Below are 12,249 nucleotides of genomic sequence, written 5' to 3'. Positions count from 1 at the left end.
ATCTCCTTAATAACTTTGAGATCATTCGGTTAATCACTTAATTTTATTTTCCACAAACCATTAGTAGTATTAGCCACGCCATGTCTTGCATCTTGTTCTAAACAAATGATAATTAAACGATGGTATATCTGGTGAGTACTTTAGTTGTGTACTAGATCTACAGGCAAGAATAATGTATCATTCAAATCACTTAACAATATGTGATCGAGCATGGTAATGCAAAATTATAGCTAGACCTCGGCGACGATGTTTTCATGTGGTTTTAACAGCTTGCAATACGCCTCTCTTTGTTAATTTCGACATACTTAACTGTAGTTTTTTTTGGCGAGTTTTAGTGTCGATAATCTTGAGAATAACACAAGATTTTTGTTTCCAGTTAGTATACCAAATCCACTTTTTATCATCACTTGTAATTCGAGAAAGAGAACTCCCATTTATTACTTGGTTAGCAAGTAATAAGTAGACTTACAGTAAAGTCATTAGCCTTAATAACGAATTTTTACACCTAGATTTTTCATCAAAGTTGTAAATAAAAGTTAATTATTTATTGCTTAATATTATTTCTATTTAATTTAGTTTTGTGTAATTTAAATTAACTTAAATGTGACTTTAACAATTCTGTTAACAATCTAATTACAAGTTGCAGGGGCTATAATTAAAATACTATTTTGAATAAAATATTTTCAGTTTATTTAATGTCTTTATTAGATTTATATTTACAAAATACGCTAATTTAAAATAAAAATATATTGACTAGACTTACCAAATCTGTTTTGACTAGTTACCAAACATGGATATTATAATTTTACACATAGGCTGTATATTAAAAATATTTCAACAAATGTTAAGACACTTTTTCCTCATTCTTTACCCAGCATAATTCAAGTAACCATTGTGACTGACCTTTACAAATCACATTTTTTAATTATTATTTTAATAGGCTCTAATTATATTAAAGTTTAACATATGACTATGAAGTTGGTCCATATTTTTAAATAATTTCTAAATTAAGCCCAAAGTTCTTTTATGAATATTTTTTTGAAAAATAAAAGTAAATTTACAGATGTTCTAGCACAACATTTATTTTTTTTTATATAAAATAGGACTTAAACTACAGACATTAAATCCACATTAGACCTTGAAAGAAACCTATTAAATCTTAAAAATACAAAACAATTTTTAAAATATGAAATAAATATGGACCCACAAATTGATTTACCTAAAAAAGTTTTAACATCATAAAAACCTTATTCCTATTAACTTCTTATATATGTACAGAAAGAAAATGATCTCCTAAAATCCCAAGATTCGTTTCAAGAAGTCCCTTAAGCATCGATATATGTATCACACTTTACTATAAAGTAGTAATGGCCTTAAATGTATTATGGTAACTTAAGTCTTTTGTTATCACTCTAAATGCTTCTAAATTTCAAAGTTTTAGTCATTTTTCGTTTTTTCTTGAGTTTCTTTCAGTCTTTTTTCTTTTCTAAGTCGCTCTTTCAGTTGGGCTGTTTTTAAAGTTGTCATTAGTTGAGTAGATTGATACAACCAACTTCCCTGTGAAAAAGAATAAGTCTAATTAAAAAATGTTCAGTGTGCATTTAGTGTTCAGATATTTCCTTTAAAATGATTTGAACAATAAAAGAGAACTAAACCTTTTTGCTATATTTTTTAAATTACATAAATAATAGCCAATACATACCACCATCAGCATACAGTTGATCAATATTGGCATAGAAAAAACCACTGATATAAAGAGACCATTACTATCAAAGTATTGTTGTCTAGAAAATATCTTCCAATTTGTAGAGGCCAACTCATTTATGTTTTCAGAAAAATACACCAGCAATACTGTGGATATAAACAATTATATAAAAACTAAATATTAGTAATGTTACAAAACATACACATAATAAATCAGAACTAGTTGCATTAAAACAAAGCGTGTCTACTTACAGAGAATGAAAAATAAAACTGCTTGGAAATTGCCATAATTTCTAGTCAAAATTGCCATCATAAAAATGGAAAAATGGAAAATAAAAAGGGCAATCAACCAAGGGTCCTTCCAATCGATCTGAAAAAAATATTTTTAGTTACTTTTTAATTAGAATTCATCAGTATTATAAATATTTTTAAAGATTTTTTTCAATTCATTTAATATATAATAAATGAATAAATAATGAGCTTAATATGACACGAAAGAGTACTGCCTTTCTAAACACTTTGGACTGGATTATTCTGCTCTCACACAGCTCAAAATCATTCCATGATCTTTGATCTTTTACTTTATTTTGTATTTTTCCTTTCTTATCTCCAATAAATCGTTTTTTACTTAATTCAACATATTGGTTTTGCTCTATCAATCTTCCCTTCAAAAGGCCCTGTTTGTTGCTATTATTTTATTTCTAATCACTCACTAATTATTGTATATCTCTTACATATAATAGTATAATGCTAAGATAATTCATTTTATTAATAAATAGTAATATCAATAAATTAAGTTATTTTAAGTTTAAGGCTTTGAAAGGCCATGTACTACATTACCTTAAAAAAACTAAAAATTACCTTGAGACAATATGGTAAATGTTAATTAACTTTGACAGTTTTGTATTTATTAAAGTCATGTTATTCATTTTATAAGCAAAGAAAAATGTAAGGACACAGTGAAAAATTAGTAACAAGAACATCTTTGATATCTATCAGTTCAACAACTATTTATCAATTTAACATATATTTTTATATATTTTTACATGTCATATCAACGTCGTAAAGGATTAAATATATATACAAATATAAATGATCTTCAGATTATTGGTCTTAATCACCCCACACCAATAGAAAATAAAAAAAATCGTATCATTGTTTCTATCTAAACATGGGAACATGATAACAAAGCTGTCAAATATAAATATGTTTATTATATATTCTTTATAATAGATTTTCACCAATAAGTTAGTTGAATTCAAGAAAATTTAATAAACTAGTCAATATAGATTTTCCGACGAAAACAGAATATTTATTTTTAGAACTGTATTGCTGATTTATTACTGCATCTGTAAACAAGGTCCACCGAGTTAAGAAAATAATAAAATAAGCTTATACTTAACAAATAATATGAAAATTTATTTTTCAGTACTAACAAAAGGATAATTAAACTTTACACTTTTTAATTTTTTGATTAAATCAGTTATTACCATAACGAATGTATAATTTTATAAGGTCAAAAATCATTTACTAAACAGCTCTAATATTGAATTAATTTTAATGTTTTTTTTATAACTTGGTTTATAATATGACTATTTTGATTTGTTTATGAGCTACAAACAACTATTTTTGCAAACTTTTCCAACGGCTCGGCGTTTTATTTTAGCATTTTAAAATATGTTCGAAACAAACCGGTTTACTGATTTTTGAAATACAATACTGGGATTGCAAAAAACTAAAACGAAATACATTTTAATTGTACTTACACTAGCCAGGAACGACAGAAATCCCTCAAATTTAGTGAAATCGATAAAATCAGGATCGCTCATTTTACACTAAGATGTTTTTGTTCAAAAACTAAACAGAAAACAAAATACAAAAATCTAAAGTAAATTTTAACACATTTGTTATGTTTTACTTAAAAGTGATTATAATCTTTTGACAGGCCACATTACAAATATATTCTGTATATATGCAATCATTATTACAGAACACAGTATTTTGTAAGTTGCATAATTATACATAATTACATTAAAATTAGTTACTGATGCTGTAATATTTGGTTTAGTTATATTCTATATTTGAGTTAAAATATTTCAATTGTACTTAATGAACACTCAATTATTTTTTATTCGAAGGTATTTGGGTCAAATTTCTATCCTGATATAAAATTTAACAACATTAAATTTAAGTAAACGTTACATATTCCACTTCTTTGATTATAATTACTTCATTGTCATTAAAAGTCATGTATCTTGTATTTATTACTATGATATTGCAAAGGAAAATATGCTTTATGTGAGCACAAATTAAATTGTTTTACTGGTTGCTTACCTAGAGCAAGAGCAAATTTTTTTATATAGATAAAAGTTTTAGTTTTTTCCAATAGATGTTCTTAAAGTATTTTTTGTGTACTTATCGAATGAAGGAATACTATGATATGATATTTTCGTTATACTTTCTTCTCTTCTTTGAACAAGGGGAAATGCAGCGTAGATTTATAGAAATGTATGGAATTTATGGCGATAATAAATGATAGTGATAGAATTTTATTCTGGAAATTGTTGAAAATGTTGATGATTTTCTAAAAAATGTCAAGGTAGATCCATTTATTTAATTTTATGACATCACTTGATCAGCATGAGCTGCTCAAATCATTTAGTTGCCATTAGTTCGACTGTTTACTGTTAACAACCAATGGGATTGAAGCAACCAATTAAAAAAACACACGAACTGATCAAAACGGTATAACGTTGTTTTCCATCTCTGTACTATAAACATATTTAGCGACTCGACAAAATTTGAGAGAGTACGATGCATTTATCCTATTGTCCGGAGCTTACTCCGTTCGACTGCTATTTGTTCCGGCTCCCGTAAAATGTATCTATAGTCTATTCAAGGTTTTTTTGTACATACGTCATCAAGATGTTTAATGTATTGCTTGCCGCAATTTTTAAATTCGTCTTAGAATCAGACAATATTTTCCTTCTCACTTTATTCTAGTTAAAAGGAGACACAATGCTGTCTGATTAGTTTGAACACGTAAACAAATGTGCTTGTCGTCCAGTTGTCAGGCGTATGCAAAATGTTTGAAAGCAATAGTGATAGCAAGAGGTTATAACTCTAACAAATAAACTATTGTGGCTGTATAATTAACTGTAGTTTTTAGATGTACTATAATGTTGAAATAAATTATATTTTATAACATTTTTATTCAATTATTTTATTTAGATTAGAATTTTGTTGTGTATCAAAGCCCAACTGAACTAAAATCCATAGTTGAAGCGGTAACATTGCGACGTTTTGACGTCACAAATTTGATTTAGAATGAACTATAGAAACATATAATTCAACTGTATGAAAGCCGAAGAAAACTTTGATCAAAGTTCAGATCATAGGCCAGTGATTCTGATACCGGGTGAAAATATAATAGGAAAAGAACAAAATCCAACTTTAGCAAATAAGAGAACAGATTGAAAAGGATTTGCTGAAAAATTGATCAATGGAATTCAGCTGAACCCCTTAAAACAGCAGAACAATTACATTTTGCATTAGGAATACTCGTTGTACATGTCCAAAGGGCTACTTGGAGTAATACTTCAGAAATTAAGAGTAGAGTTAAAGGAATTAATTATCCGAAAGAAAACAAGGAAATGGTAGCGGAAAAAAACGAAAACTACGAAAAATGGCAACAAAATAGAACGCCTGTAAATAAAAATACTTTAAACAATATAATCAAAGGATTGAAAAGGGAAATATTACAGATTTAACAACAAATCCATAAATAACGATTTGAGAAATCTAAAAAATGAAAAGGTAGCAGATTAAAACAATCATGTCTGCACAGTCCACTTTTAACAGACCTACTTATCATACCCCCAAAACCTGGAAAATCGCCAAAAGAAATTAAAACCTGAAAATGAACAGCCTTGTTCATAAGCTACAGAAAATGTTATCGAAATAGTACACTGAACTATTGAAATCTTACATTACAACAAGAACCTTTAGAGTACAATAAAAGGAAGCCTACTCTATAATAAAATAAGCTAAAATAGGTGTACCATAAGTAAGTGTATTGGGGCTAATTCTTTACTTACTCTACACGTATAATATCCCACAAATGGAAAATATTACGATGGCTACATTTGCTGATGACACTGCTTGCTGTCCAAGGGAGTAGCGAAGAAGCCATACGAAAAGTACAACAGGTAAGTAACATATACATAACTTGAAAAATAAAAATTAACGAAAGGAAATCTACGCATATGCCGTTCACGTATAATTAGACCGCACAAGCACCAATAATAATAAATAATAATATAATTCCATATAGGAACAACGCTAGGTATCTCGTAATGAATCTTGGTGTAAACATGTAAAAAAGAAGAACTGGAGTTAGGATATAGGAACATTATTGTTTAATTGGAAGAAACTGCTATTATGTAAGCAAGTGTCGAAACTTATATGATCAAACGGAATTTAATTGTGCGGATGTTCCGCGAAAACTAACATAACTACGATCGAAGTTTTCCAGAAAAGTCCTGAGAAGTATTGTAGGTGCACCCAGCTACTATAGGACTGATTCCTTACACCGAGACCTTTAGATACCGACAGTCATCCAGGAAATTAAGAGAACTGCAAGGAGACATCCTTGACAGACTCCATTCTCATGTTAATGTCAATAATACTCTTGGATAATCAGAATTAGACCATTTAGTCTTGTGTAGAGTACTGTAGTGAGTTACATTTAATAGAAAAACAGCAGTGTTAATACATAAACATTATTACACCAGATACTAAGATAGGACAGAAGGGAATATACCTAGATTTAAGTTATTATAAAGACAATTTGTAGGTCAGCCGTAGTAGTTTAAAAAAAATTAATACATCTTCAAATATGACCAATACAAAGCAGAAGTTTATAGACAAGGTTTTGATTGAAATACAGTTATAATAATAAACAATAGTTATATTAGATAATTATTACAATTAGTTTTATATTAAATATCTTATATTGTTAATAAAAGATCACTACAAAATACATGTTTATCAGGAATTGCTCTAAAGCACTTATAGAACAAACACATTAGTTAATAGAAAAGCAAATAACAAAAAACTATCATGACCTAGTGATCTGATTTAATATAGTTCTAATCATAGTTTAAGTTATTGTTTATAACTAATAAGTATGTAGTTGAGTTATCGCTGCATATAAATGTATCATATCCTTGAATTTGTAGAACAGCCTCAATTTTAGTTTAAAATATTGAAAAAATCTTTTTTTGAAGATCAGATAAACAACTAGAGAGAACTTGAAGTGGTTTAATGGACATACTAATATTTCCTAGTTGATGATTTTGTAGTCCTATATATATTATAATATTTAAACCATTAAGCCATACCGTAGCCTGTTTAAAAAGAAACAGTTCTTGGAACATAGAAAATATAAAGGTAGCGTCATACATCTACAGAGTTTGAAGTTATTCCGTTTTGAAAGTAGATTCCACAATGTAATTTTCGTTAAATTTTGTTGGAAAATAAAAAACAGAAATATACAGCGTATATGGTTTTACTATAAATGTCGAAAGAAATTATCGATATGTCGGGTATTTATTTAATTGATGAATGTTTGAAATTTAAGTACATATATAATTGAAGGTTTGTTTTAAACGACAAGAAATTGCTTCGGGTTTTTTTACATTATATTTTTATATATTATATTTTCCTTTGCTACCTTTGTGTGTTATTGTTTAAAATATTTTTATTCTGATGGTGATCTATTTTATTATTAGTTTTCAGTAGTTTTCCTTTTTCAACTACAATTTCTTTAATTTTTCTGTGATAATTATTTCCTTTAATTGATTTCTAAGCCTATAAAGGTTTAAAAGCATTTTTATTTAATTTAAAGCTTTATTGTGAAGTATCTTTACCATGTATATTATTTCATTATAATGTTAATGAATTATTGTCTATCGATAGTCGCTTTCATCTCGAAAGAACCCTTTTTTGTTATCCTTATAAGGAGTCAATTCATAGCTGCTCAGACTGATCACGACCCATATGTCGGAACAAGTAATGAGAAGGAGCAAGATCTGAAGCATACGGCTAGTGGGGTAGCATTTGGTCGAGTATTGTCCTGCTGAAGAATAACATTGTTGTGTACCTGTAGGTATTCTGGCCGTTTTCAAGTAGCACTCGGCTTTACCGACGTCGTAACGCGTCAGTTATGGTCGATAGCGATCCCCATTCATGGTTTCGTCGAAGTTATGCCTTCAAATCCTCGTTTTCACATTTTTTTTGACTGTGCCGAACCAGTGCCGGATTAAGCTAGCGCGAGGCCTGTAGCAAATTCTGTCAAGATGCCCTTGGTTTGCTTTAGGTTCTCAAGTTTAGGGTATTAAATAAAACAAAACTGCCCATTGTGGCCCATCATGTTCTTTAGCTCATTTTTATATAACGTTAATACGTTCTAATAGTGAAACTGAACATTCTCTACTGTTGTCGATCATGAGAGACAATTAAATGTGCAAGGCAATTTCTACGACTGGGAAATACCAGTCTAAAGAAATATTTAATAAAATTTTATAAATACATTTATACAGTTACAATGTCTCGGGTTTCTCGCAGTCAATAACAGTAGCCACATCTGTTTTCAGCATCTCAGCGAACTGCACCAATTCGTCGCCTAGTCTGTTCTTCAAAACATCTGCGTAAGCACCAACAATAATTGAAGTTTTTTCCAAAATCACTTCTGTTATAAGAGTGTTAGCTGTCGAAATACTCCAAAAATATTAGTAATTTTATAATATGCTTTCATACGTTTAGTTAAAGCAGACAATAAGTTATCAATAATGACAATAAACAACTAGATTTCAAAACGTTGTCCCGATGTTTGATTTGTAACCAAGTCGTTGAGAGTAGTAGAGCCGCTGAAATGGCTCTTGAAGTCTGTTGCTGATATTCTTCACAGCCGGTCATATCTCTCGCTCTCGTCGTCCCTCGTCGGCTCTTGCCTCAATATCTTAAAATGTAGATCGCATTACTTGGACGTAGCCATATAATGGTTCATAAAGGGCTTATTGCTTATTAAGGCGTATGCCTTATTGAGATCTTGATCAGACGAAACCAGAGATGCACTAGCCATTTGCAAGCATTCTAGGATTTCGTTTTACGTAATTTTCTTTATTCCCGTTTCTAACTTGAGCCACGTTATTGCAAATGTCAAAGTGCATTCGTAGCATCAGCTCGGTCTGACCACCTAGTGTGCGATAACCTTTTCAAAATAGGAATTCTTGAAGTAGTATCTTTAAGCGCGTTTGTAAAACGACGCCATCGATAGGTAGAAGTGTAAAAAGACTTACAGAGATTTTCAACGAAATCGGAGGAAATTAATGCTTTTGTACAGCACTTTGCCGCGTACTTAGCAACCAAATTTAATGAATGTGCAAGATAGGGAATGAATTCTGAGTACCTATTTATATCTTTAATCCGTGTTTGTAAGCCGATGTATTTCCCACTCATGTTTCTGGCATTTTTAGTAGCTTTGCACACGATAATCTTTGATATCAATGCCACTCTCACTTAAGAAATAAAGTCGGAGATGAAGTATCCTTTTCACTCCTTCATAACCTTACAGGAGAGGCAACTCAAGAGCGTCATCAGAAGTCTACCGGAATTGATAACGGGTGACCAAGTTAGAGAAGCATTCCAGGAAAAAAGATTTTTTTTTGTTCTGGCCTAAAAACCAGGCGGTGGAATGCATGACGCATACCTGGTCGCGGAGACTTGCCCTGGAGTGACAAGTTGGACCGGGTTATGTGGGACTGCCTCTGGGCTTACCAATACACTAAACCGAAACCGCCTCACAGTTGACCCCTGTGGACCACTACTGCTACTGTATTAAATTTGGGGATATGGCACCCGCTGATCGGGCAGCCGTTATTGGGCACGAGGGCCCGGCGATTCTATTGATTCGCGAACCTGAGTTAACACACAACTGGGTACTGTTGTATGGGGGCAAAAATTATGACTGTAGCGACGGATGAGGTCGTTTCAGCCTGGAAAAGGGGGAGAGTTTAGCGGTGACGCGGTGCTAAGCTCCCAGCATGTCGACCAGCTCGCGAACAAGCGCGTTTTCAGAAGAACTTGAGCTGAGTTGTTGTTTGTGGAATGATTGAGATATGAAGTGCTTGATTTCTGGAGTGTCAGTTTCCCTATGAATTTGATTATTTCTGACAAACCATGGAGCGTTTAATATTCTCCTGAGGAGCTTATTTTGGAAAACTTGAAGCCGTTTGACCTGGTTGGGTGTAACAAACTTGAAGTAGACATTAGATCCGTAGAGGAGTACGGACCGAATTAACATCTTGTAAAATAAGCATTTGATGGAGATGGGAAGTCTGCTAGAAGAGCAGATCAGAGAAGATAGCAGGTTTGCTATCCCCGAACCTTTTTGGATTGCTTTCTGGATTTGGGAATGCCAACCGAATGGCACACAAGAACCGGAGCCACCATTTCACTTAGCCAGGTTATGATTGTACCTAGAAACGAGTACCACATATTTAAAATGCAATATATGCTGAACCAGAAAGTAACATTTGAATCCCAAAGAGGCACTCGGTAGCCGGCACAATGCCTCAAGTACGTACAACTGGCGTACGGACACTCTTCCAGGAACTGCCGAGCCCCATAAAAGTGTATGAAATACCCCGGTAACCACCTATTCTGTAAAAAGAACAGAAAAACGCCAACCAAGTGTTCCAACTACAGAAAGAAACACCCCGCCAACATAGAGAGTTAGTAGATAAGTTTATAGAGAGTGAAACACGACCACCACCAAAGAGTCACGGTGTGAAGCTTCAACAAATCCCTGCACCACCTCTCCAGATATCCGACTGGTTAAATCAAGAAGGAAAAAGACTAGCCAGTCAACTAGGCCCACTATCAACGACATTTGATTCCAGTATCGAGAGAGAGATTTCGCCTTATCGGTTAGTTTCATCTTGGCCAAAACAATAGTTAAAAAACCCTGGACCAATTTCTCGTACTTAGATTACCGTGGGCTTTACTCCAGGTAGACTGTCTTATCAAAACTCCGCCAAGTATGCTAGCCTCCTTCATTCTCCTTTTTGACCAGAAAAGTTATTTTCAATTTTAATCAATTTCTATGGTCACCTTCCAATTCGAGGTAATTTTGGTATACAACATTCATCTCAAGCCGCCTTTAATTGACTTCATGGCCCCAATTAGCCACTTGGCTATCAGATGCGCTTCATGATCACAGGTCTCTTTTGTCTCTTCTTAAAAAATATGGTACTTTTTGTATTTCCCCTTCAAATAGTCCGCTACATTTTCACAACTTTCCCACCTGAAAATTCACGACAATTAGCATTTTAACAACAGACGAACTTGTATAGTGCATTCTGAACTTCAGCTTAAGTACTTTAGTGTAATGTTAATTTGGGAAATACATATTGTACGTATGTATTAATTTCCTACTCCCAACTTGACCTAACATTAAAGATATTGGTTTATTAGACAATCATAAAGTCTATTTGGACCTATGGGGTGCAAATATGGGGTTACACTAAAACCTCAAACCAATTCGTAAGTAAGTTCTACGATTACTTACCAATGCTTATCGCTACGTAACCAACGAAGAGCTACACGATTACCTCAATATCAAATGGATTTATGAATTGGCCTTATTTTTTGCCTTAAAATATGAAATAAGGTTGATAAACAGCAACGTGGAAGCAGTACAGCTACTCAACAACACGCAGGAAATCAGAAGATTGAAGCGAATGCGAAAATGTATTCTTAACTTTAACTTAAGTAGTTTAGTTTTATTTTAATTTTGGAAATATATACTGATGTATTAATCCTGTACTCGCTTTTCTTGTCTATTAATGTAAATGCAACAGAACAGTAGTAATAATTTAATAAAAAATTAATTAATAAATAAAAAATTAATTAAATTAATAAAAAATTAATAAATAAAAAATTAATAAAAAATTAAATAATAAAAGTAATTAATAAAAAATGAATGGCCATGAAGTCTTGTTGTGTATATGGTGGGATCATCAAGGAGTACTACATTACAAGCTTCTAAAATCGAATGAAAGTGTTACTGTAGATGCCTACCGACAAATTGAATGATATATTGTAGAAAAAATGATCAGTGATAGTGAGTAATAGACGCAGTCATTCGCTTGCATGATAATAAGACCAAGCGCTACAAAAATTGTGTAGCCAGCTTGGTGGCCCGGTGGTAAAGACGACAGGATGGTCCTCCTACTGTTGCGATAGCTGCGGGTTCGAATCCTGCTGGGTCATGGTCGTAAATTTATGTTTGTGATTGTTAAAACATTGTGATTGTCCTAGGCAAGAGTGTAAAATCCGACAAGGAAAATTATTCCAGTCACACCACTAACCAGGCTGGGTAAGACCGGATGTCTTCTGGGATGATTTCTAAAGTTGGTCACTCGCCAGTCGGTAGGCTTAATGCTGAGGACTGTGGTTCTGCCCACGTTAAACTGCAGGTTC

At 32.1% G+C, this 12,249-nt stretch overlaps 1 protein-coding gene across 1 annotated transcript; it reads right to left on the bottom strand.

Moving 5' to 3' along the window:
* Positions 1-666: 666 nt before the first annotated feature.
* Positions 667-3,653, bottom strand: Tmem18 (Transmembrane protein 18). The gene is made up of 4 exons (XM_076414264.1): positions 3,471-3,653; positions 1,957-2,074; positions 1,703-1,851; positions 667-1,557 (listed from the first exon to the last, which is right to left on the bottom strand). The coding sequence occupies exons 1-4, from the start codon at positions 3,531-3,533 to the stop codon at positions 1,438-1,440; spliced, it is 450 nt and encodes a 149-aa protein (XP_076270379.1). The 5' UTR covers positions 3,534-3,653; the 3' UTR covers positions 667-1,437.
* Between the last annotated feature and the right edge of the window lie 8,596 nt (positions 3,654-12,249).

Source organism: Rhynchophorus ferrugineus, unplaced genomic scaffold (assembly GCF_030347505.1).
Source record: "Rhynchophorus ferrugineus isolate W39M unplaced genomic scaffold, kcgeb_rfMv2 rfM9, whole genome shotgun sequence".
NCBI classification, from domain to species: domain Eukaryota; kingdom Metazoa; phylum Arthropoda; class Insecta; order Coleoptera; family Curculionidae; genus Rhynchophorus; species Rhynchophorus ferrugineus.
The sequence above is the reverse complement of the archived record's forward strand: the minus strand, read 5'-3'. Positions and strand labels throughout refer to the sequence as shown.

Bases quoted from the DNA above. Each gene is read 5' to 3' on its own strand.
- Tmem18 (XM_076414264.1), bottom strand. From the start codon at position 3,533: ATGAGCGATCCTGATTTTATCGATTTCACTAAATTTGAGGGATTTCTG. The intron at 1,852-1,956 runs GTAAGTAGACAC...TTATATCCACAG, and splicing joins AGTTTTATTTTTCATTCTCT to TATTGCTGGTGTATTTTTCT. The intron at 1,558-1,702 runs GTATGTATTGGC...TCTTTTTCACAG, and splicing joins TCAACTGTATGCTGATGGTG to GGAAGTTGGTTGTATCAATC.